General features: G+C 39.1%; 1 protein-coding gene across 2 annotated transcripts; it reads left to right on the top strand.

The window, feature by feature from the left end:
* LOC127976214 (neuroepithelial cell-transforming gene 1 protein) lies at positions 1 to 27,409 on the top strand. 2 transcript variants are annotated; one of them, XM_052580491.1, is made up of 11 exons: positions 1 to 288; positions 5,910 to 5,976; positions 13,338 to 13,400; positions 23,432 to 23,707; positions 24,132 to 24,194; positions 24,377 to 24,473; positions 24,553 to 24,629; positions 24,733 to 24,990; positions 25,086 to 25,256; positions 25,408 to 25,594; positions 25,692 to 27,409. In XM_052580491.1, exons 1-11 carry the CDS (start codon positions 161 to 163, stop codon positions 26,120 to 26,122), a joined length of 1,818 nt encoding a protein of 605 aa, XP_052436451.1. In that variant the 5' UTR covers positions 1 to 160; the 3' UTR covers positions 26,123 to 27,409. The 2 variants fall into 2 exon arrangements, with proteins under 2 accessions (XP_052436451.1, XP_052436460.1); XM_052580500.1 differs by lacking the exons at positions 1 to 288; positions 5,910 to 5,976; positions 13,338 to 13,400 and adding an exon at positions 20,187 to 20,759.
* The last annotated feature ends 80 nt before the right edge of the window (positions 27,410 to 27,489 follow it).

Raw genomic sequence — 27,489 nt, forward strand, 5'->3', positions numbered from 1 at the left:
TGGCTACGACTTCTGATTTCCACCATATTCAAAATCCGTCCTATCCGTTGAATATCGCGAACTTCCCACTTTCAATTCGCCCCCTAAAATAGCTAATTTTAATTGTATTACGTTTTGTATACACCATTTACAGTAGCGCATTCCAGGTCCACATTTTCAAATGGAGGAAACAGACGGATCTTCAGTAAATTTACCGGTGGCCCAGGCGGTGAACGAAAGACCGAGGAGGAACAAGAGAAAGTCTTCGGTGGCGGATCTCGACGCGTCCCCAGAACACAATTTCAAACGGTCAGGAAGAGCCTATCACACACTTTGTATTTGTTGTTGTTTTTTATTATTATTTTATAGCTAGGAATTATTGTGGTTCTCGTATCCCTGCGTAACCAGTGGCCACTCTTTTTGATCCAAAAATGCATTGAAGTTGTTTTATCTAGATATTATAAACCACATCTAATGAGTTATTCTGTAGCATGCATCTAAACGGGTGAGTATGGATGTATGAGGTTGTTGTTTTTTTCAAACTGAGCAAAACTTCCGCAATATGTCGACTAATGAAAACAGAGCATGACAAGTAGGGGAGTTTGTTATTACTGCAATGTTTAATCCAACCACACGATGGCGATCTATGACACTAAATGAGAGCGGCGTTCAAGCCACAACATGAGAAAAGTTCAGCTCATAAATTGGCAATGTTTCAAATCGACATGTTCCTTTGATCAGCTTTGTAATAACATTCATTTTAGCAGCTTCAGGGCTAAAGATGTTTTACAAAACATACAAAGTAGATCAAATAAAATCATGCAAAACCTTATTGTATTCTAAGACTTTAATTTTGATCTTCATCTTTTTAATTAAAAGGTTAGAATGAATGGATGGACTGGCACAGTCTAAATCTTTTTGTATAGCCATTTTAACAAAATTAAACCAAGAGGACATCTGATAATGTGTACCACATATAAATAGATCATGCCAAATATAAACAATATATTTCACGAGAAGCCAGAGAGCATCAAATGTGCTTTTATCACTGGCCAAAAAAACAACAGTTTATTTTGGCAGAGGGTCTGGTTTTCTTTCATGCCAAGCCTTCTCCCCATTTGCCTCTTATACCATAAAAAAACCCAACAAAAATGCCATGGAAACTTTATTTTTAAATTCTTTCAGAAAACTTGAGTGCTACTATGATGCAAATGCTTTACTGTGTATCATTTGTCCTGGAAGAGTGACGAAAGTGACATGACATGTTATTTGGATGTTTTGAGACAGTTGCTTGGTGGCCGAGGTCAAAAAGAGCCCTTTCTCACATATTATAAACTGGTCTGCGTCTATGGCTTTCAGGAAGTATAACCATGTTTAAATAAATTCTTACCAAAGCATCCCACACAATACACATCTACAGCGCCAGCTTGAGAGTGACGTCACACTGTAAATAGACAAAGCAGAATCATACGGAATGTTCACAAAGAAGTGTTCAAACACAAAGTGTGCATTGAATTGGATATCTTTCAAGGGAACGCTTTATAAAGAGTTGAGAAAGTAGTAGGCAGTTACTCTGATGTAAGTGCTTTATTTTAAAGGTCATCGTTTAAATGTAATCGCATCTCTTTACAAGAAGCTGCATGATTTGTTCTTTTATTACGTTTTTCAATTCTGATTTTCAAGAATAGCACACATAAACAATATGAGAAACTTGAAGTTATTCAAAGCATTTTTTTTTTTTTCAGATGATGAATGATAAAAACACTGACAGCTATTTAGAATCCATCTTGCTTAAAAAAAGTGCGTGAGCATTTATATTGGCAGATGATGGAACTGCAGCTTGCACTTATAATAACTAGGACTCTAATCTATTTATCTTTATAGTGCTTGGTGTGAGTGGGCCTTAAAAGGATAGTTGACCCAAAAATGAAAGTTCTGTCATCATTTACTCACCTTCATGTCTTTCCAAACCTGTACGTGTTGTTTCTTATGTTGACCATAAAAATAAGATATTTTGAAGATTGCTGGTAATCAAACAGTTGGTGGGTAAATGATGACAGATCTTTCATTTTTGGTGAACTATCTCTTTAATACTTGAACTGTGAGCCAAAAAAAAGCTTGTGACTTGAATATCCCACCATAGGTTTTGACGTAGTGTTTCACGGAAAAGCAAAATAGCCTTTTTATTAAATGTCTTGTTTTTGGGCTTGTTTGGTCCAGTAATCCCCAAGGATTTATTCTACAATAACCCATTTACAATCATATACGCACTGAAAACCAGATATAGTTCAGATAAGAGCACAACGTCACCGCTTTGCACATAGCAGGACGTCATAGGTGTTAAGGCAACTGTTATCCGATTTCAGATTATCTGTTTTCCGCACCATTTTGACACTCAAGCCCTTTGCATGGCCTTCTAGAGGTTCCTCATATATGATGTCTCATATTTGACAGTGAAGACCACAACAAAGAGAGCTTTTGAAGTGATCTGGATGAGTAAGTGACATAGCATTCCTCCAAGGCCTCTCCTTTGTTTACTACGTGAAGCACAGTGAAACCAAACCTACTTCGCTTAACCTGAGTCCCCTTTAATGTTTTCCCACCTTAACGTCAGTGGGATTGCCTTCTCAATGACTGAAGATAGCGAAACACCTGAAACCAACATTGCCCGTCCACTTAAAAACTAAATATCGGTTCGTCTAGTACATTGCGACTTCTTAGGATGTCCAAGATTCAGAAAACGGTACACAAAGTACAATTGTGTTTATATGAATTTTCACACATCAAAACAACCAGCACAACAACGACGTCCCCCTGCGAACACAAAGGAGCATCTTACATGTTCCCAGATTTGTATTGAATCAGCTGACACTCAGTGGTGGTAGCATAGTGATGTAATGTCCTGTAGATTTTTTAGAACAGGTCAGGCCTCATTCTTGGTCTATTTATGTCGTCTGCTACATTGCCGGTGAGAGACTGGTGTTTGTGTTGATGTAACCATCACAGGGTGTGTGTGCTATTTGGTCCATATTTGTCATGCCGATGTCCGGCGTTTCAGACAACACCTCGGCATTCCAGACATGTTTGGGAAGCAATACACACTCGCAGGATCCCTGCTCAGTTCCTGAAGCTCCCAAACAGCACACATTGAGGATGCTTCTCTTTTCTGATACACCTGTTTCAGGCATCGGAGCTGATGAGTGGAATCAGGTGTGTTTGATTATTGCTTAGGGCCTTCAGGCTTGGGGAAATCTGCTGTAGGAATTTTACACAATATGGCTACAGGTCATGGGTTTGATTTATTCTGCCTTGAGGTCATTAGCACAATAATTTAGTTTTTTTTTTTTTTCTTTTAACAAGACTGTTTGTATTCACGCATGCTGTCTGGCCTAAGTATGACAGATTAGAAAGGATTATATCTAAATAGTAAATCATAAATACTACACTATAATTAAAAAGTTTGAATTTAGCGATTTTTTTTAAAGTAATTTAATAACTTTATTCAGCCAAAGTGCATAAAATTGCTTAAAAGTGACAGAAAAGACATTACATTTTATAGTATTAAAATAGAAAACAGTTGTTTAAAATGTAAATATTTTTCAATATTAGTTTTTAATAATTTTTGGACTATTATTGGAGTTGTTGTGATGCTGTCTTTGGAAGATTTACTGTTGAAAAAAAATGGGCGAGAAAAAAGAAATTATATTATGAATTTTAGGGTAATGAAATTAGCTAATATTTACATACAAAAACAGTGAGTGACAAGAGGTTTTATGGTGTTTTATGCAGTGACAGCATGTCCCAAAATTGGTGCGCTGCTACTAGTCGTCTGCTAAGTACATTATGTTTTGTCCCAGTCATAGCCAGGTTTGTTTTTATCCGTATAAAATAAATATGCTGTCTACTTCTTGTAACTATGACCTATTACTCAGCTGGGCAGCATGGAACGGAGGACACTCCGTCATGCTATTGACAGCGTCATTTGTTCTACATATTTAGGCCCCTGCTGTCTTTAGCAGACGAGCCCACCCACAGTAAAGTCTTTTTCTAGTGGACACTGATATAGAGTCTGTACTCTGTTAACACACTTGCAGCCCTGTCTGCTCAGATAATATCTCACACAGGATCAATATTGTGCCCGCTGCATTTTTACATTGCATTCCACCTGTACCCCCTATGGCTTCAGACATAATTCAGTTGTAAAACACGTCTTAGTTGAATGAGTCACACTTGAAGTCTTTCTGAGAACCAGCTTCTCACTTCCCAGAAACATTCTTTCTCGGTGGGATTTTACTGTAATTACTTATTCTCTCAAACGCACAGACCGTCTTTGAATTCTTCTGTCATCTGCACTCCTTTGCAAGAAATAATAAACAGACAACTGATGGAAAGAGAGAGATGGGAGATGCCGGTGGGAAATTTGCCCAAACATACAAGTGCCCACACCTCTGCCAGACCCCATGTTAGATGGCAACCAGAGAATAAATGTGTTTTAGTGGTGATTCATTTTAAAGAAGTTTGCTTTTAATATAAAACACTTCTGTTATGGAGGCTAGCAGACCCAGACTCATCCTCATGCATTCAGGACTGCTTTCCCTGCTAATAGATTTATTCAATATTAAATATTTCTGATTAAAAAAAGTAATATTTCATTTAAATAAATATTGAGTTGAAAATTCCAATGTATATATGTATTTACACTTCTGTTCAAAAGTTTGGAATCAGTTAAAAACTTTTTTTAAATAAAGTAATACTTTTATTTAGCAATGACTCATTACATTAATCAGATACAGTAAAGACTTAATTTATCACAGTTTCCAGAGAAATATTGGGCAGCGCCAAATCAGCATATTACTATGATTTCTGAATAATCATGTGACAATAAGACTGGAGGAATGACTGCTGAAAATCCAGCTTTGTCATCAGAGATAAAACTACATATACAGTATTAAAATAGAAAACTGTTGTTTTAAGCTGCAATAGGGTTTTACAATATTACTGTTTTTACTTTATTTCTGAGCGTAAGAGACTTTTCAAAGTCGTGTATTTATATGGCCAATAGCCATATGATAGTGTATGTATTGTGCTGTTAAAATTTTTTTTGACCCATATGGCCTTGATTACATCAGCAAACAAAACTCATTTTGGAGTGATTTGAGAGGCAGAGAATAACATTTGCTGACATACACTCGAGGGTAATTCATCTAAAAATGAACAACCCGAAAGCAATACTAATTAACTCCGTTAATGATGATTTAATCCTAGTTCTGAAGATTATCTTAGAATTTTTTAATGGCTTTTTATAAGAGATTTGGTGGGGCGGCTGTCCCATTACAATGTCTGAAAAAAAGAAGTGGCTCTTCTCAAAAAGGAACCCCGGGTATCTTTACAAACATGACCTCGCTGAGCCTGTTGTCACCAGTCCCCAAATAAGGGCCCAACCAACAATGAGGGGCAGTGCATTCATGAGTAAAAGAGGACATGATGGATAGAGACTAAAGGAAACGGCACGTGGCTAAAAGACAGCAGAAACTAAGCATCTTGGTGTGAGTTAGAGAGATTGGGGCTAAGTGACGCTCTCTCTGTATCGGTCCTGCAGACCATGATGCAGTGTTACGGGAGACAGAGCTACACCAGGCTTGGTGTGTGGTACGTACAGGATGTGTCTTTACATTTACAGGCTCTTCTTGTGGACACACTGACATTGTTAGGTTATGGACATACTAATGGAGTTAGTTTGAGTTTTTCTGCAGAGTCTACATCATTGCTGCACAACCAGAAGTCTAGGTCTGGTTGAATGCTTTGTATTTGTCTGGGTTTCTGTATGAAGAGGGGGTTTCATGTTTTTTTTTGTTTTGTTTAGTTTTATTCAAATGGCTTTAGAAATATAATTGCTTTGAGAATCTTATGTCGTGTTTTTCTTGCTGTAGGCCGTCTTTGAGACGAGGAAGTTCTTTTGTCTTCCTGACACCTGGACCTCAGTGGGACTTCACTCTGGTGAGTAGCTTATGACATCCATATGACTCTTTCAAGCATACGAAACACTCGGTAGCTCTGTTCCTAGCCACCTTGCTGTCCACTCAATATAGGCAGCTAGCTACTAAGGTAACATATGTTATTGAATAAGTGATTTGAAACAGTCTTCATAGCACCTCTCCATTGAATCAAAAGGAAGAATTGACTCCTGATTGATTTCAAGTAGAGTTTGACTTTAGCATGTTGCTATGATAACATCACTATAATCCTTATTCAAACACATTAGCTGTAGGATGTATAGCATAACCTACATAAGCCCCTTTCACACTGCGAATCCGGAAAATACACTGGTAATGTGTCACGTTAATTGTTCCCGGGTCGCTAGATTTTCCCCGATTTCCATTTTTTTTACTAGTATTATCTTTAAGCAACAAACAAGAAAGAAAGAAAGTGTGCATAAACAAGATGTTTATTTGGTATTTAATAGGCCAAACTGGCTTTTGGCTATTGAAAACAATAACCATGACCATCTGAAATTAATGACAGTAACTGCACAGTAAGTAGCCTACATTCAGTACAAACATAGATGATACAGACATCAGCATTTAGTTTTTTTTTTTTTTTTTTTTTTTTATTGGATTGAAACTACAGAGAACTGGCCTTAAATTAAAAGATTACCTGTAACCGTGAGAAATTAAAGGCAATAACTGCATAGTTCTAGAGTCCAAACAACACAATCAACACACATTCAATAAAATGTTTCTTAATCAGCATTCAGTATTTTAGTTTTTATATTTGGTTAAAAAAATTGGACGCACAACAGGTGACCTCTTGTATATTAAATGACGTGAATGCTGTAGCCTCAATGGTGCTTTGCTACAGTTCACCGGTTTTCATGCCTCAGAAACTAATACTACACCCATAAGGTAACTTTTTAAAAAACCTCCCATCCTTTTCCTTTGCACAAGTTCGCAAGTGTACTTTTCCCTTGCCCTTTATGATTATTTTTGCAGAAATAGTTTTCCACTTAACCAGGACATTGTTGCCAACTGATGACATCTCAATCCTCTCATGGCATCGCATGCCTCTGGTTCAGCTGATGCACAAGTTGCCTCCCAATTCCCAAGCATCTCTCTCCCAACACAAATTTCCACAAAACTAAAGTCCTTATTCCCACTGAATCAGTTGAGCATTAAATGCAAACTAGTTTGAGAGAATAGAGCCCGATTAGAGCATTCCAAAGTTTATGAAGGCCAAGCAAAACGCAATCCATCTCTCATCAGTAGGAAAACTGGGGGTGGAAAGGCTGGAAAGACGATGGACCGCTTTATCCTGTGCCAGAATGTTCCTTTGATATGTAATTTTTTTCATGAATACATGCACATTAACTTATCTAGCGGGCATATGGGCCTCATTAGGCTTCCAGCTCGAGCACCATTATCTCACCTTCAACACCCTGCCGAGGTGAGAGAGTATTTATATCTCTTATTCCCTCTCAGACTCCTGGAACATGAAAGCATAAAATCTATGTCTTTAATGTGGAAGTAGTTCTTCTGGTTAAGGCTGTCTGCCTAGCTGCAGGGTGAACAAGGTTATGTAACAACAGATGGATTCACAGGAAGCAGCCTGCAGACCTCTGTGATACTACCGGATTAAATTTTGATAGCTTGTTGTGCCAACATGCAAAGACGCCTTGAAAAAACCTTTCTCAGACATGTTCAAATATCTGGTTTCATCGTCTTCTAACATGTATATTTTTGTTAGATAATTTAAAGGTTTTTGTTATGTCTACAAGGCTGGTTTTACACTGCAAGCTTGGGTGGTGTGTGAGCAGCGTGTATTTTTCCGCTGTCCAAATTAACCAACGAGTGCATTCACACCAGGAGCGTCACATGAGCAGTACTGAAGCCATTGTTTTGGCGGCTAGTCTATATTTGTCGAGCCACTCATGCTCAATTAAAGTGACAACACTTTTCATGAACAAAATAAATATGATTTCACACAAAAAGTGCTAAAAGTGCACAGAATAAGCATGTCTAGTGTGTTTTAACAAGAATTGGAGTATGTCAGAAAAGAAAATGAAGAGTCAAATTTAGTGATGCATCGATCCGATATTCGCTGTATTTGTGCACGGAAATTATTGGTCTAAATGTTCTGCAAAAACTGTGAAAATTAATAGTAGATTTAGTCCAACAGTTTAACACTAATAATTGGACATAAACAAACACCTTAAATATAAAGTAGGCTATTCAAAACAGGTAAGTTCATATATTGACTAAAGTTGAAATTAACCGAGTCATCACCCATACAACGCACCGGACCGTGCCTCATGATGAGAACGACACACCGCCACAGAAACAAAAATGAGATGCATTCTATCATAACTGTGGCTTTAAACTCAGTGAGGGTTGGTTTAAAATACTGCACATATATAGGCTGTTCAGATTACTTGTTAAAATGCAATGAAACGCCTTATATCTGCAGACGATGTACGTCTGTTTGTGGATGGAGACTTTGTAACGGCCAAAACTATGTATTTTACATCACATTATAGTGCGGTGTGCATGAAAATAATAACAAGGCGGCAGAGTGAACTTATCATCCATAGTGGTTCTCACATAGTCCTACTACGTCATCACCACATAGTGTGCGTTATAAGTTAAGTGATCAGTCTTTAAGAGAAGGACTACGTAAGAACCACTATGGATGATAAGTTTGCTCTGCCACCTTGTTTTATTTTGGCTTTACTTTATTTGTAACATCAAGAAAGAGTTGATCTCTTATAAATGAGAAGAGCATGTTGCTGTGTACCTGTCATTAAATGATTGGGACACCAACTCCTCGTTTTCTATCTCTTTCATTTCATGGATTTAATGAAACATTACAACTTCAACGACTACAGGCTCTAATCCTCATTTGTGCGTGCATGCATGTGTATGTGTGAAATGCGGTGCTGAAGTGAAATAGCTGGGCAGTTTGATAGCCGAATTATAATAGGCAGTCTAATATTTTTTTTATAATAAGTTATTATAATTTAATACATTAATAGGAGATGTAGTATAATATTGTCTTGACTATCGACAGACACATCTGCTTACGTCGATAAACGATACTATCGTCTATCGGCACAACCCTATTTTGGAGCCACTGCTGTTACTCTGCTCAAGCTTGTGGTGTGAAACAGGTTTAATTAATTAAATTAAGTATTAAAGGAACAGTTCACTTCCAGAATAAAAATTATGATAATTTTCTCACCCTCATGCCATCCAAGATGTTCATGTCTTTCTAGGATTCCAGGATTTTTCTCCATATAATGGTCTTAAATGGTAGCCAACGGTTGAAGGTCCAAAATCGCAGTCTTAATGTTTTAATTTTAACCACACATGACCTTTCCAATGTGTTTACGTAATGTGTGAGTTTGTGGATGAGTTTCATGGAGCTAGTGAAAGACTTGCATAGTTTTTTTTTTTTTGAAAATGACTGATTGTTTTGCTGAATAAGACCCTGTTCCTCTTCTGGGATTGTGTAGAGCCCTTTGAAACGGCAATTTGGACCTTCAACCCGTTGGCCACCATTGAAGTCCATTATATGGAGAAAAATCCTGGAAATGTTTTCCTCAAAAATATTATTTCTTTGACTGAAAACAGGAAGACATGAACATATTGGATGACATGAGGGGTTGGTAAAGTATCAGGAAATTTTTATTCCGGAACTAATCCTTTGATGCATTTCACTTAATCATAAGGAAACTAACATGGTTCTTATGAAAGCGATTTGATGTTTTGGCATTCACACAAAACATTGGTGGTTTTTCTTCTGTAGTTTCTGTATTACTGTTACAATATGAGTCAGATTGATTGCAGAAGACACAGGAAGCAGCTTGAGACTTTCTTATAGAAAATGAAAACCATGCTATTAAGTCTTTTTTTGTAACGTTGACATGCTTAAAGCTGCAGTAGGTAACTTTTGTAAAAATATATTTTTTACATATTTGTTAAACCTGTCATTATGTCCTGACAGTAGAATATGAGACAGATGATCTGTGAAAAAAAATCGAGCTCCTCTGGCTCCTCCCAGTGGTCCTATTGCCATTTACAGAAATACATCGCTCCCGGTAAGAAACAACCAATCAGAGCTGCGGTCCGTAACTTTGTTTGTGTTCAAAATGTAGAAAAATGTATGTAATAAGCGAGTACACCATGAATCCATTTCCAAACAGTGTTTTTAGCCTGTCCTGAATCACTAGGGTGCACCTATAATAAGTGTTTATATTCAGACTATTTTAGATTGCTTCGGGGATACCGCGGCGGAGTAACCCAGTACCTTTGTGATTCTTCATAGACATAAACAGAGAGAAGTAGATCCGGCCACGATGTTCTTCCGCAAGACGCAAGCAGTTCTGTTTATTAACCGCTAGAGCGTCAAAAGTTACCGACTGCAGCTTTAATGAAGTTGATGAGACTGCCTGAACAATTGATGAAAGTTAAAGTCGTGACATTTGCCAAGTATGGTAACCCATATTTGGAACTGTTGCTCTGCATTTAACCCAAGTGCGCACAAACACAGCATTGAGTAGGGAACACACACACTGTGAATACACACCCGGAGCAGTGGGCAGCTATTTGCTCCAGTGCCTGTGGGTTCAGTGCCTTGCTCAACTTTAAAGATTTCCTTTTCTTCTCTGAAACAACTTTTTATTTTATTTTTTGCTAGCATCAGGCTCTCTAATTTTTCAACACCTTTCTACCAAACATCATGAGTCCACTGTTCACACCCAGTTAAAATGATTGGAGGTCTGCTTTTTTCCTCTAATCAAATATCCAGTTTTACTTGGAAAATGTTACATTACAGAAGTTAAATGGGTTGCAAACACCATTTCATAATGCCTCTTTCCATTAATTTTTTTTTTTTTTTTTTTTGCTTTTTCGACGTTTTCCCCTCATTGATTGGTAATCAGTGCTCTTTCTGTAAAAAATGGGCTTCATGCATATACATTTTTGTCCAGACCTTTCAAAATCACAGTATGCAAACCACGTCTTTGTTATCATGTGCACAAACTCTTCATCCTAGATCTTACTGACCCCTGAGTGTCCAAAAAACTTTGATTGGGTTTGTTGTAATAATAATAATTTCATGTTTTTTTGTGCTGGCAGCTGCTTGGTCTCATAAATTATTTGCAGTAACATCTATGGTTTGTCCATCAGGAACATGCAGTTTGGAGCCAAAATACATGGTCTGTCTATCACTTTGACCTTTTCTCTGTTGATCTCAGTTTTCTTTCTTCTTATTTTGAATCTTTAGTTTTACTTTTTAATTCTTTCTGATGTTGACCTAATTTTTTACTTTACACACTTTTTTTATCAAAATACACTAGCAATATCAGTGCCACTTGTAATCTTACAGACCATTAGCCTTTCTGCATTCTCAGATAACACACAAAAGCAGCCACTTATCTCCGTTATCCATTAAAACATTCAAAACCAAACACCATGAGTAATCTGTGATTCACTCAGTAGCTCAGCTTCTGATTGGCCAGCAATCAACTAAAACCCTCCAATGAGGGTCTAGATTAATTATCCCCCATTGTCTGTGAATGGGGATTTGCTAAATGACAGCTTGTCATTTATTGTTTTAGTGTGTTTGCCAACTTGTTTGCCATGAATGGGTATGATGTTAAATTAGCCTTATCTACTCATTGCTTCAATGAAACTCTAGGTGAACTGGCTGTAGGGTGTTTGGTTTTGATCACATGACTTTACAAATTGCTTTCACCTTAAAGGAGAACAAAGGGCTCTTTCGAGGTTCATTAAGCTATAACTTTGCTACCAACTAAACGGTCTTAAATGGCCTTTATTGAGTGATTTTGTAAAGTGGTTTTGGGAAAAGTCCAGTTAAAACAGCATTAGGGCGATAACAAAGCGCCGCCCTCTACATTGTGAGTATATCAAAAAATGTGACGTCATCGTGGTGTTGCTGGAAGTTCACTTTGATTGCATGCAAACTCATTTTGCATGGCGGTGTGCATGGCATTTTTTGTAATGTTCCACGCAGCTCCCCATCCACAGGTGCAAGAGTTCAGGGTAATTTTTGGCCGAACATGCATGTCTGTGCTGGCGTTTGTATAAAACGAGCAGTTTAATGTGAAGTTCAAACTCCATCAGGTGCTTTTTGACTATAAACAATTAGGGGTGTGACGGTTAGTATATAACCGTGAGACCGGCGGTTATAGTTGAACACCGTCATTAGAACTTTATAACCGCCAAAACCGTGTCACTAAAATATTTTTTACAAACATTTTTTATCAAAAATTATTTTCATTTTTTAGATAGGATCATCAGATGCGCAATATATCTGGAGACATGGTTTTTACCACTTAATGAAGTTTTGTAAATCGTCAGACATGATATTTACCACTTCATTAAATTTTGCTTTGTAGAAAACCTTTCTTAAAAACGAATTTCGTTTTGAACAAATTTTATTTTAATTTTAATAGATGTTTCATCAACCAATTGCATGTATTTTAATAAATAAAAAGCAAATATAGCAGAAAATGATAACCGTGACATGGAAGCACCAGCGTGCCGCGTTCACTTGCATTGCACTGTGAACTAGAGCGCATCTCATTGTAAATGAAACTCAGCGTAGGCCTATGCCTCATACTCTAGCATTAAATATTTTTGCTGCATCCTTTCCAGAACAGACAATGGCTTTTTTTTTTTTTTTTGCGGCTCGCATCAGCAAAGCATAGACGGCAAAACAATCAGCGGATGGCGGGCGGGTGCGGCTTTGAAATTTGCTCAAAAAACTTTGGCGCGGATGATGAGTTTTGTGACAGATCTCCTTAATAAACGGAGGTCTGAAATCTCTGCCCCTTTACCGATCAGAGCGCGCGCTGACACGGAGTTAACCCGCTATCTCCAAGATCAACCAATTGACTCTACGGCAGATCCACTAGCATGGTGGCGAGACAATATGAAACAAAATGAAACACGCTATCCGGCCCCCCCCCGACGGTTATGTTATGAACCATCACATTTGACTCACGTCATAACCGTCATCACCAATTCTGAAACCGGCACACCCCTATAAACAATGCATTTTTTTTTTTTTTTGCATAGTTTGTCCAAAGCTTTTTAAAGTATGTTTTATTTTTATTGTATAAAAAATAAGCTATAGGAGCTATTGTAATAATAATGCCAGCTTTTGAGGTAGCACTTTGCATATTCTTCAGGAAACTAAAGGAAACCGTAGAAGTTGAAAAAAGAATGTCTTCCTTGGTTCCCCTCTCAGAGCCAAAAAGTTTTTGTATTCTTTGCAAGTCTCCCCTTTTAGTAAAATGTGTATTGTGCAACAGATTCTTATAGGCTGTTTTCTTTTTGCAGAAACGCAAGCGCAGAGAGAAGGACGATGCAGATGCAGTCAGTCTATGCAGCTTTGACTTCAAGGTAAGAAAACTAGCAAAACAGCATGGGTTTTGCAAGGGCAGATTTGGCGCAACAGATCTTTCAAAATACACAAATCAAGAGGTCTTGCTTTTTAAATTACTCCCTGAAGTCAGTCTGTCCTCAGCATGTCCCAAAACAACATCAAAAGTCCCATAATAACAACACCAAGAAAGACCTAAATTAAAAATAAGCTTCCCTCTGCCATATCTGACAGCAAAATCAAAGCCATTTTGCACAAGAATCCTAGATGAAATCACTTGTTTGTGGCAGAAATCAAAGCCTTTTAACCTTGAGGAATTTAATCCTAGAAAATCTTTCCACTGATAAATCCGAAAGATTATTTCTTTCAAACCCATAAACTTCCCAAGATTACTGTCAGCAATTATCCTCATTTCAGTAAGGACTTAATTAATATGCGCTGCTGTGTAAACTAACAAGTTTTGTAATTTGACTCTGCACTGATCTCGACTTTTCTGTTTTATTTTTTATACCAGTGGTTCCCGACCTTTTTCAACTCGCGGCCCACACAACCAAACACATATGTTTGCGCGGCCCACTTCAAAAAAATTAACTGACCCCGCTATTGTTGGGTTAATAACTTAGTACTCAGAAGCTAGATTTTAAACTATATTTATTGAATAAACTAGGGCTGTGCGATATGGACAAAAAAAAAAAAAAACTATCGCGATTTTTTTTAATCAATTTTGCAATTGTGCTTTTAGTCATAAATGCATTCAGGATTAATTTGAAACATATTTCCAAAAGAAAACCAATCAGAGTTTTATCAAAAAGTTGTAACATCTCTAGAACAGACATAAGTCAAAATTATCACTATAGTGAAGATGTAAAAAAATTATAGACTTGTGGCAAAAAAAAAAAAAAAAAAAAAAAAAAATCCTGTATACAGGGACTTTTTTTTTCTTTTTTGCCATGCATTGTTCATAGAGCTCATTAATTGTAGCGGTGCCTCAGGTGTTTGCAGTGTGTATACAGTATGTGTATGCGGTCAGCAGTGAGAGCGCATAAATATAACACGAAAGCACATTAAAATAATGCACGAGTGCGAATCTCTCTGTTCGCAGCAGATTTCCTTTGCTCTGTGACAAAACCGGTCGTGCTTGCTCAGATACACGCTGCTTTGCGAGGAGAGAGTGTGCACACTTAAAACGTGTCTCCTCTCACTTAAACTGCATCCTGTTCACTAACAAATTCACTCTATGCTCATGTGTTAGACATGAATTATTTTCGCACGTTTTTATTTCTAGCCTTTTACCGCAGTGAGAACGCTCTGATCCGTCAACATTGGCTCAGAAAAAAGGCGCATCACAGACAGTGTGTGAACCTGGAGTTAGGCATATGCGCACGCTCAAATCGTGATTTTAGGACGTTTTCTTTTAATCGCACAGCCCTAAAATGGACTGGAAATGAACCAAAAATAATTGGCGGCCCACCTGCAATACCACGCCGCGGACCACAGGTTGAAAACCACTGTTTTATACTTTTCTCCATCTGAAAGGGAACAGTTAACTTATAAGTACACCTCCATAGCAACCCAGTGTTTTTTACGGTTTATTAAGAAGTCTCACCGAGCACACCCAGATCTTCTGTAATTTGACAGACAGGACAGAACAATATACCTGAAATGACTTTCATCAGTCTTGCGCTTTCAAGATGAGAGAGCTCTGATTCACTAGAGCCTTTATGCCTTTAGGAATGGAAAAAAGCTGAGGTTTATTACTAGTGCTGGGCGGTATACCGGTTGATCACAAATGACGGAAATATTTTTCATATGATAGAAATTTTTTAAATAACGCAATACCAGTGTTATTTAAATAATCTGTTACTCAGACCCAGGCAGTGCACTGCATGAGACAAAAGAGTAATATAGCCAAATCCATCACATAAGCCCCTTTCACACTGCACGTCGGACCCGTAACATTGCCTGGTCGCCTTCTGTGTGAAAGCAACCACGTCCCGGAATTGATTACCGGATCGAATCCAGGTCGGGGACCTAGTAACATTGCGGTAATCGATCCGGAACGAGCGCTGTGTGAACAAAAGCCAGATCTAATTCCGTATCGAAGTGATGCGTTATCGCGCGACTCTTTTACCGACTGTTTTGAAGGAAGATCAACATTCCCGACGAAAACATGTGCAAACTGTAATGAAGCAGAGATCAGTTAGCTCCTCACTTTCCGCGCTGACGCCGAGATCGTTTGCTTGCTTCAGTTAAAGTATAACGTGCCAAGCGTTGTCGACTCGTACATTACACGTCACTCACTGATGTCACGTGTCGTTACGGGATCTTCAAGGGATGTGTGTGAAAGCACGCACATATCTCGGGTCATCACTGGCAGTGTGAAAGTGCCAAATCTAGCGACCAGGGAACAATTACAGGAACACTTTACCCCTGTATTTGCCGGAATGGCAGTGTGAAAGGGGCTATAGCCGCTCAACATCTACTGTACATGCATGTTGATTTTATCAGAAGAAGTTGCAATTTATAAATGAGAGTGACTCCTGGTTAACATGTATTAATTGGTTGTGTTTCATCACTGTTTAGAGTGGAATTCTTTACGATATTCACTCAGCATGACAGTAAAATGGGGGATTCTAAGTCAATCTACTTCAGTAGCCTACTTAAAAAAAAAAAAAAAAAAAAAAAGTGGTTTACAAAAAGTGGGTCTTACTCCATGACTAATTTAACTTGCGTAGCTTGAAGTCTGATCAGATTGCGATATATTGTTCAAGTCTGTGAGAATGAAAAGGAAAGCGGCTGTACGTGGGTGGGATGTGTCTGGACCGAGGGGTGTGTTATTAGTTACCTGCTCTGTTTGGTGGCAACCTCTTCCGTTGAGGGTGCATTGACTCAATTGTAGTTAAATATACTTGAGATTAGGATGTATGTGATTTTATTGTTTATTTTTTTATTTATTTTTTTGTAGATGTTTGAGAGTTTTGTTGTCACACCAAAATAAAAAATTACTTAAGCAAATTATGGTTCCACACATTTAGCGAACGCACTGTACTGAAAAAACTGACGACAAAAAAAAAAACTTTTACTGCAAGTCACATTGTGACTGATTTTGTGTTTCAGTTTCATTCTCTGTATTTATAAGAGGATGTTGCAAATGACTGTCAGGAACTGACATTTATGACACCTTTTGAGTTCTCCATAAATTAAATTAATGCCATATGAATGGGGTAGGGAATGTCTGGGAACATTAAACCATAGAAGGACATTTTCAGTTCAGATAAAAGGTTTTCACAAAACAAAAATTATAAATAATTATATTAATTTAAAACATTTTATATTTTATGAATCTTTTATATTTTAAAAATTTACAACTGTATGTGTTTTCTGCATAAAACATGGTCCATTTTCGCATTGGTCTGAACAAAAACAGAAAACAGGCTTTTCAGAATCCAAACTAAATCCTCCACCATCATCTTTTCTGTCTCATCTCACGCTTCTTGTCAGTCAGCTCGACTCACTCTCCTCACTGGATAAATTAATGTTTTTTATCACTATAAAAAAATCTAAATGACAGTGTGGTCAGTGCCGTGGTGGGCAATTGACATAACCGGTGTTGTGGCTTAACAACGGTACACAGTCAGCACCGTCTAGCGCAGCAAGCCTACCGGTAACGGCTGTACACGAAAGACGCACTGCTATCACAAATGCTACATTATCAGGCATTATAGAAAAGTCTAAATGAAAATGCCATCAAAACCTTTCTGAAGAGAACCTGTTCCCTTCAGAGATACATTCATATAAAAACACCCACGCTGCATTTTGACTTTGAAATGTGTAGTGTTCTTATGTACTCAATGAAATCATAGCCTTTTTATGCTTAATCATCACATAATCCCTAATCATCCATTCTTATCTTTCTGTCCCCAAATCCAGAACTCTTGAATTAAGACTTTATTCCTTTTAAGGTATTTCAGACTTTATGGCCTTAAATTTGACCGTTCTATGCACCGAAATTAAAATTCTTGGCTAAAGCCAAACAAAATGAAACACTAGAATACTGAACACGGTTTTTAACATCTTTCCCCCATGTAGATCTATTTTGCCTTTTTTTTTTGCATAAGTTAAATTTCAAAAATGTTTTTTTTTTACTATTTTGTCCTGCTTTCTAATAAAAAAAGTCTATAACAAAACAATTTAAAAATATTTACTTAACACTTAATACTTTTTTTAACGTTCTAGCAGACATTATTCCAACAAAAGCTCAATTTAACCTAAATTAATGAGTTGCAGAGTAGAAGATACTTCTTTTAAAACATTAGAATATATTACAGATCCCAATTTGAACAGTATGTGTGAATGTTATAATATCATCACAAACATGTGACGTTTGTCTCTTATGCTGCCCACTGCTGAACTTACATATTGAATTATTGTTCTTAATTTACCTGAACTCCGACGGCTTTTAAAAATAGTGCCTTTCAAACTGCGGTCTGTAGTGGAAGCTCCACCTACTGAAAACATATGTGCCCTTGGTCAAGACCAGCAAGGTCTTGGGGTTGATTCAGAACCAGGATTTTTAAAGTAGAAAAGTACAGCCTGGATCCCATTTGGGCTCCAGCTCTGGCACAGGCCCTGGTGGAAAAGCGATATGAGCATTTCATTTTCGTGCTATATTCCAAGTCTTCAGAAGCCATACAATAGCTTTTAAATCAACTACTTTTTTCAAAATGTCTTATTTTTCTCCACAGATGAAATGTATACAGGTTTGGAATGTCATGTTGGTGTGGCATATTTACATTTACATGATGGGTATCGCATTTACAGTTTGTAAGCATCGTGGAGGAAAATGACCGATAAGATCCAGAATGGTTCCACAGAAGCGGAAGATGAATAAATGAGGGATGGGTCATGACGCAATTGATAGAGTGATTCCAGAGAAAAACAGCTGCTGTTCCTGTGTTGGTGTACACTTACATACGCAGACGTCACATGCTACTACAGCCTATTCCCAGTGCAGGCTTGTCTTGTAGCCACTTCTTTGTTAAGGGACAGGAATACTTGGTACCATGTGAAACACCGTTTCCCACACACTGATGAGAAACAGAACACTTTCAAAGAACTTGGACAGAAGAGATGGTCTAGCAAGCTTTATCGTATGGTGTTCTTTATTTTGATAATCAAAGTCTTTACAAGTATAGATAATGCATCCTGGTGGAATTTAATTATCCACCAGGGGGCAGCACCACAATCCACTTCACACTTCTGCTTGCTGTCTATTCAGCAGAGGTTTATCAGATTGTAGCAAGCTAGCACACATTTCCCCAGTAGGCAAGCTCACACATGGCCCGCATGGAGTGTGTCACTTTTGTATGATGGTGTGTTTGTGCTTCACACCCAGATGTCCAGCTGTCATGTGTGTTGAGGTGTTAGCCTGCAGGGGGTGCAGGCTGAGCCGCGCTCTCATGCAATCTGCCTTACACACCTCTCGTCAAAACACACAGAGAACAGTATGAAAGTGTGTCCACATGGGAAAAGTAAAGAAGGGAACCCTGTTATTGATTTTTTTTTATTAGCACTTGTATCCAAAGAGACTTAGAAATGAGCAACACAAATTATTTATCATAAGAAGGAAATAATGTGTGTAATGGCAATAAAGTTTAATACGTAGTCCAGAATAGTAGTACAATTTATTACACCGTGTATCTGATAATAAGTCATATGTAAATTATTTAGGGTTTAAATTAAATCATTATTAAATTATCAAATTATTTAGTTTGTAAACTTAAATATTTCATATACACACACACACACACACATCCACATACATACAACTGTAAAATGTATACACCTGCAATTTTATATAAGTTTGACAGAAAAAAAGTACATACAGGCACACACACACACTGATACATATACAGTTGTGAAAATAGGTAGTATAATAATTTGAATAATATATATATTACATATATATAACATGTAAATGAACGCAGCTTTATTATCAAATAACCCTGCTTCTCTTTGACCCGTCCACTGAGCAGTGGAAGACGTCCTAATCTAAACACACTAATGCACGTCCTGTTTCACACTCTTGTATTGACACAGGAGGGAGAGCTTCGAGTCTGCACATCGTTCATCTTCATTTGCTTTAGCACGCACCCCAACCCTTTCGCACTTTTTAACACAAATCTCTCCCAAAACAAGCTGACGCATCATGCTAGTCCATTTGCGCAGCTGAAGTTAACACCTCTGCTGACAGTGTGGGAAGGTAGCAGTAAAAGATTTGGGTCTGTAGTGAACATGCCCTTAGTGGCTTTTTGGTCACCAAAATGTGAAGTCAACGGCTGTGCTGTTTTGTGTACGCTGGGAAAAATAGAGAAAGCAGCTTTTGTTAAGCAGGATTCAAGTCAGTTTCTGGTTCAGACCAGTGAAACTTTTTGATTTATCACACCTCCAATACACAGACAGCCACCAGTGCACTGTGGCTCCTTCAGCCCTGATTGATATTGTAATTGATCACCCCCCCCATGCTAATGAGTGGGTGATAATGGCTCAGTTTCTCATCAGACAGATCTATCAAAACAAAGCAAGTATGCCTGTACTTTACACCCTTCATTTAACTCACAGACATACATAAACCAATCCACATTGCAAATAGAAACGGACTTTCTATCACTCACCATAAAGCTGGACTGTTCATTTTATCTTAAAACTTTAAATGTAAACTAGGGAATATGGGAGGTTTGCTTGGTTAGTTTGATTTAAGGTCCAATATTTTTAAATTAGGGTTTTTGAGAGAGAAAACTAGTTTATGAAAATGATTATTTAATAAACAAGATTTTACGTAAGGTTTAGAAGCTCTCTTGCTTTATAGACCGTGACATGTTTTGTTAATACATTTCTGATTTGGTAACATCTAGACTAAATCTTGCTTTGTTGATTTGAGGTTGCAGAGATAGCCAGGTTTTCTCAGACTTTGTTTCTTCAGATTCTTTTACATATCCCCTCCTCCGTCATTGGTGAGTTTATACACTGACTCCGCCCCTTTCAAAACTCTATATATGAGCACTCCCTACCCCTCACATCCCTAGAACAAAGTTAGAGATTATTAGAGCACACACACCGAGAGTGTGTTTAGTATTTAGAAAGCTCCGCTCAGGCGGACAATCACGAGTTGGCGTGGGGGCAGTTTTAGACCTCTTGTGTTAAATCATATATTTATTTAAGAATCACTTGTGGATTATTGCCGACCCTTGGAAATAACAGAAACCAACCAGTGGATTTTATTGAAAGAAATGGTGGCTTACGATGAACCTTGTGTGGTACCTATCAAACGGACTTTACAGAAGATAGACTACCAGAACCAGACTTACAAAGAACTAGAGGTAAGACCCAAAGGCGATTAATCACAAATCCTGTCCTTTTGTTTGCTTTGCTCCCCGTCTTGCCTGATAAAAACATTTGAGTGCCATTCACTGTCTTTATCAGCGAAGTCAGAACCTTGCCCTGTTGTTATCTCGTACACACACTTGTCTGTGTGTACGAGAAGTTAGGCACAGGTGTGTTTCTCAAGGGTGAGACTTGAGTGAGTGATCTGCAAATCAACAAGGCTAAAGGCTTCTTACCTTTAGTCATAGAGTTACTGGTTTACCTTTTAACTTTTTTTTTTAAATGCTCTTTGTCGGTTTGTCATTGTGGTGGCAAAAATGTGTGAGAGCATGCAGAGATGAAGAACATTCCAACTGTCTGAAAGCAATCACAGCCCCTAGCTCATGTGTGTTAGAGCACTGTTCTTATTATTTAGAAATGCATTTAAGACCCAGAAAGACGCCTTTATCGCACTTCTCTTTTCAGCGGGATTCTGTTCCTGTTTGCGGTTTCACCTCGGATTCGGAAGTGGCCACAGAAATGTTTTAGTTGTCGGGAAGGCGAAAGCAGAAGTAGCAAATTATGAATGAATCAGGAGATTTTTAGGACGTTGTGACTCAAGGCTGAGGCACAGTTCTTTTAAATACAATTTGGTTCTCCTCATTCATTTTTTTTAATTACAAATTTTGTTTGACTCCCAGGTAGACATTTGCATGGCTTGTCAGCAAGAAATTAGATTGAATCCGTCCATCATATGGATTTTGAGGAAAGAACAGTAAAAACAAATACCATAGACTTATCCTTTTCAGTGACAGCTAATAATAACAAAATATTTAATGTACCAATAAAATAAAATATTTTGCATGTTAAGAATAAAAAAGACATTATTATATTACTCATCATATTACAAAACATTATGTTTTCTTTTATTTTGGGGGGCATTTCTAATGGAAAGTATTATCAAATTTAGCCAACTTCTAGTGACAATTTTGTCCCCAATATAAATTGAAGCAAACACACTCGCACATTTCTAAACAGCAGTAGTCTAAAACATTGGTTCCTGTGGGGGAGGCTTCCCCCTGCTATGTTCTACCAATTCAACTGCCAGGGGGTCCCCAAGACTCAACACAACCAGACATAGCCACACCATCAGTCTGTCTATCTGCCTACATGTTGCTCTTTCCACTAGATAATCTACAATTTCTAAAAAGGGAGAGAGAGCCGGAGTGTTTATTATTGCAGGGTTTCCCTAAACAGCAGAAAGAGTGCAATGGGCAACAACAACACTGATTATTTGTTTTGAGCCTATGACAGCTCACACAGGCACTGCTGTGCTCATTTGAATTCAATTTTTAGCCAGACTGCTTCCTCTAGGTCAATCTCCCCAACATCTTGTGTTTTTGGCCACCGGTAGAGAAGGTTCAGATGTGGTCTTCATGTTTACTTGCATATGTTACAGCAAAGGAAGGGTGGGCAGGCGGATCTGGGTGGTCAAGTCCAGTTGGGCTTGGGCCACAGTTGCAGTTCCTGCTAAAATGAGGTTGTAGATCTGCTCGGCAGCTGTCTCCGCTGTTCAGTGGAATGGTTCCTTGTTTTTGCTTTGCCAAGATGAGAACAACACATCCTTTTAATATGTATATACTTTCAGCAGCTGGGAAACAATCCAGTATTGGAAAATCTATTGAAATGTGCATATTTAAAAAGTGCAAGCACATAGTGCTTTTTGTTCCAACTGTTTGAAAGACGCAAACACTATTTTGATGACAAAGCGCACATTGTTCCAGGAATGGTAGGAGAATTTTTCAGTCAGATTTCTAGAGTGTAGGATCAATGTCTCAGACCTCATTTGCTTTGACCCCCCCCACCCCCCCCAGTCATTATGGATATAGGGTTTGAGATTGCTCACCTCCCCCTCTTCCAGGGGCTTCAGGTGTGCCGGTCTCTCTCACGCAAGGGCTACAGGGCCTGCCTCAACAAGAAGCCATAAACAGTTCTAAATAGAAGAAAGGAGGGAGAGCAGCAGGGTAGAGGGGAGTGGAGTGCACCTTGTTTAAAGACCTGGGTCAAATCTGTAACTCCCCGTGGTGGTCCATATGACCCACATAAATACACACAACCAACAGCTCTTAAACTTCTCCTTGAGAGAGCAAATTTATCTCCGTTAAGTGAACAACCACCCTGATCAGGGGGCCTGTTTGCTATAGTTGGGCTATGATGTTGAGTGTGTGGGTCATCAGAGTGGGACAGCTGACTGGAGTCTCCTACATTCCAGTCATACCTCTTAAAACCTTGGGCTCCAGGGTCGCAGTCAGAAAGAGGTCTTTGTTCGTGTTTGTATTTATAATGTTTATTTATTTATTTATTTATTGCTGAGGGGGTCAATCTCACATGACTGGCATAACAGCTGCTCACTCCAGAGGCTGGAGTTTCCGCCTAGCTGTCTGTCGCCCAGGAAACACCAATCATCCTGACCTCCGTTTCACCCCTTCACACCCGCAAACAGTGGAGTGTGTATACAGTGACTCTTACGATAGCCTCTGTTTACATGAAGCAGCAACTTGTGCTCTATTCTTGATTTTAGCCTTCTCGTGTTGGCAGTTGTGCAGTTAATTAAGCACTAAGGAATCTGTCGTGATCAGTAGGGGGATGATTAAGTTTTAACGTTTATTTCCATCCTTGTGTTTCATAGGAACCTTGTACTAAGCGTGTGCGGCCTCTCGGCCGAGTGACCTCGCTGGCGAACCTCATCTCTCCCGTAAAGAGTGGGGCCGTCCGACGCTTCGGCCAGACCCTCCAGGCCTCGTTTCGGGGTGACGGGCGGTCTCCGGGCGTGCCCCAGCAGAAACCCTGCAGCAAGGCTGCGGCTCCTACGCCACCCAAGCGACGCAACAGCACACTCTGGTCTGAGACCCTGGACGTTCATCAGAAAGGAACCTTTTCCTCCAAGGAGATTAAGAGACAAGAGGTGAGTACAGTCGGAGCTATGGAATCCAGACAGCACTGAGAAACCCAGACTATTAAATCCACTTTCAGTCCCCCTGCCAGACACTACTGAATCAGGGCTGTGTGACTTATTAAACCTAAAGGGCCTGGGGCTTGGAAAGCGCCCTGTTCTTCCTCTCAGTCTGGCTGGGTTTTTTTTGCCGTGTGTTCTTGGCACACAGTCCGGCTCAGAGTCAGACGTACAGTGCTAACACAGACTGGCCAGTCAAAGCCTTCACCAAGCCTTCACCTCTCATTCACAGCTAGAGCTAGCAATCAGACATTACAGCAAACTGTGAGCCCCTCAAATATTTCCCACCAAACAGAGGAATCCGATTTGTAGGGGCTTGACTAAAAATATCCCAAAGAAATGATTGGTTATGAATGTGATCCTTTTGTCTTTCCAGGCTATTTTTGAGCTGTCTCGAGGTGAACATGACCTGATTGAAGACCTGAAATTAGCCCGAAAGGTATGTCCATTTCAATGTTTTTTGCTAGAACATTCAAAACAAACAGACTAAAAAAGCTCTTTTGCTGTGCTTTGAGTCAGATACGTTGGCTCGCTTCCCTCCTCCATTTATAGCCAAAAATGTCTCTCTGTAAAATTAGACGCTGCTGTTATTTACTCATTTTCTAATTTTTTTGTGTCCAGGCTTACCATGACCCAATGCTAAAACTTTCCATCATGACCGAGGAGGAGTTGACAGCCATCTTTGGAGACTTGGATGCTTATATTCCTCTTCATGAAGGTGAATATTGTACACAATATCTTGTTTATTTTAGTATATATGATGACAAATAGTGCTAACTTATTCTTTACCCAATCAGATCTTCTCGCTCAGTTGGCGAAGGCTACTGGCCCAGATGGCACAGTGGGACAGATCGGCAAGATTGTTGTGGACTGGGTAAATCTCTCTCTCTCTTTATAGTCTTTTCATTATTATGAAAGACACATTAGCTGTTGAGCATCATTAGATTGTTAAGACTAACTCTCGCTTTCCTCCGCAGCTGCCACGGTTAAATGCGTACAGGGCATATTGCAGTAAGCAGCTGGCCGCCAAAGCCTTGCTTGACCAGAAGAAACAGGACCCAAGAGTTCAGGACTTCTTACAGCGCTGCCTTGAGTCACCTTTCAGCAGGAAACTTGACTTGTGGAGCTTCTTAGACATCCCTCGCTCACGACTGGTCAAATACCCCCTTCTTCTGAAAGAGATTTTAAGACACACACCACCAGATCACCCAGACACAGCAAGCCTTGAGCAGGCGGTAAGTACGAACACAAATCTAGCAACCGTAGGCTTTCAGCTGGAGTCATTTAGGTGACATTTGGTGTTAATGCTGCCTTTCTTTCTTGTCTCCAGATAAGCATCATTCAGGCCGTGTTGGCTGACATAAACATGAAGAAAGGAGAGTCCGAGTGTCAATACTATATCGATAAGCTGGAATATTTGGATGACAGACAGAAAGACCCTCACATAGAGCAGTGCAAGAGCCTGCTTTGCCATGGGGAGCTTCGCAACAAAAGTGGCACGGTGAGTTTTTTGCTTTTTGTCTTTAAAACACATGACAGGGGAATCATTGAGAGCACCAGGAGAGAACATTTTAATACTTGCAAATCAGTCCAACATTCAGAAACAAAATGTCAATAACCTGATCTCTCTTTTTCCTTTGCCCTCTTTATAGAAGTTGCATGTGTTCCTCTTCACGGAGGTTCTGGTCTTGACCCGGCCTGTGACGCGGAATGATCGCCATTGTTTCCAGGTGTACCGCCAGCCAATCCCAGTGCAGGATCTCGTATTGGAAGACCTGCAGGACGGAGACGTCCGCGTGGGTGGCTCATTCCGAGGGGCTTTTAGTAATGGTGATAAAGGTAAGGCTTATGATTCTCGACACCAAGCTGATCACACATTTTCCTTTATTCATTTTTTGTTTCCGTTTGCTCATTGGAATATCTTTTTTCTCTTTAGCCAAGAACATCTTCCGGGTACGCTTCCAGGACCCATCTCAGGGTCAGTCCCATACACTGCAGGTCAATGACGTCTTCCACAAGCAGCAATGGCTCAACTGCCTCCGCACTGCCATGTCGAGCCAGAAAGATTCGCCACTCCTCGAGGACGAATCCTTGTCCACCCCTGCAAGTAATGACGTTTGCACCAAACGGCACTCATCCACCATCATCCATATGGAAGAGACCGATGAGAACTGTCCACGGGCCGCGGCCTCCGCCCCTTCCTCCCCCAGCTCAGAGGAGCCCCCGAGTCCCACACCCTCTGTAACCTCCACCCTCTCCTCGTCCTCTTCATCATCTTCAATTTCCACCCACTTCCAGCCCCACAAATCCAAAAAGGACAAGCGTACAATCTGTTCATTGGGTAAGAGGAAGGAGACCATGGTGTAAAGACAGAACTATCCCAGGGTGCACATGGAGTGGCACCGTGCGGAGGACTTGTATTTATGTGTGTGTATGGACTGTGTGTTTCTACAGCAGTGTTTCTGTGTTACTGTCCACAATGGCAGCTACTATTACCAGTCCCTCCCCCGAAAACCCTCCCAGGTCCACGTGGGCCGCACCAGTACCAGAAAGACAGTATTTGTGAGGCGACTGTGTGGATCTCAAGGGATTGAAGACACATCCCGCACACTTTTAATCACCATGCTGATTTGTGTGAAAGCGCAAGATCACACATCTAGTCTTGTTTACTGTTAGTTTGGTAATACTTTTATTTTATTAATATTGATTTGTTTTTTGTGATTTTAAAAAGTTTACTTTTTTTTTTTTTTTTATAAGATATTTACTGTAGCTCTTTTTTGTTTTTATTATAAGCACTGTGTTTAGCTTTTAGAAGGGGAGAATACCCACTGATAAAAAAAAGATTGAAATATCCAAAGCAATGAATAATTTGTAAAAGACTGATTCATAGCTCTACTGGAAGGCAAGTCTTACAAGTACATTCCCATGAAACAGGTGTTTTATCAGCTCCATTTTATATTTAAATCAGATTGTGTAATTATTTATCTGGACACAATTGTTTTGTAGCAATATGATTTTAAACTGTCCAAATGGAAAATTTGCTATTTTGTTCATGCAAAAAAATCAAACCTGAGCCGTATGTTTTCCACCCCTGAAAATGATGGATGAATATTTCAATGTAGCATCTTGCATGGAGCTTTACTTGTCGAGTCCTGCCTGTATTATCATGAGGACCCAGTGCTTGTACATGCTTGTCAAAGCAGAAAGTTGATGTAGAAATGGACTGTTGGGTAGAAGAAAAGTTGAATGTTGAATGAGGGCTTGAGAAATGTTGATGTGAGATTTAGAAGGAACTTTGGAATAGAGTTGGAGACAACTAGATGGACTTGATGACTGGCGCTACTATTAGCAACCATTCATTGGCAGTGGTTTGCTGTTATTTTTATTTCCGTAGTGTCTTCATGAAGTAGAAAGGTTTGATACACTGGTTTAAAAACCAAGGTGTTGTTTTGAGAAGGAAAATGAAAGTAGGTTTAGAAGAAATTAACAGTTAAAGAAGGTTAAAGTATGTTATGACTACTGTAAATGTTTGTAAATTAGAAGAAAGGATGTACATTATTGAGAAGGACTGCGGTGGCTTGTGTGTACAGTATGTGGTGTAAAAATCAACTATTAAAAGAAAAATAAAGTCTGTGTAAGATTTGCATCTGACAACTGGGTTCCCTCTCTTCTTCTGATGTAAATTGCTGTTCTACATTACAACCCATTAAACCCATTAAAGTTTTCCAAAGGCA

Source organism: Carassius gibelio, chromosome A4, assembly GCF_023724105.1.
Source record: "Carassius gibelio isolate Cgi1373 ecotype wild population from Czech Republic chromosome A4, carGib1.2-hapl.c, whole genome shotgun sequence".
NCBI classification, from domain to species: domain Eukaryota; kingdom Metazoa; phylum Chordata; class Actinopteri; order Cypriniformes; family Cyprinidae; genus Carassius; species Carassius gibelio.

Coding starts and splice junctions, on each gene's coding strand:
- LOC127976214 (XM_052580491.1), top strand. CDS start 161: ATGGAGGAAACAGACGGATCTTCAGTAAATTTACCGGTGGCCCAGGCG. Junction 13,401..23,431: donor TATGCAGCTTTGACTTCAAG/GTAAGAAAACTA, acceptor TGTGTTTCATAG/GAACCTTGTACTAAGCGTGT. Junction 24,474..24,552: donor TTATATTCCTCTTCATGAAG/GTGAATATTGTA, acceptor TTACCCAATCAG/ATCTTCTCGCTCAGTTGGCG.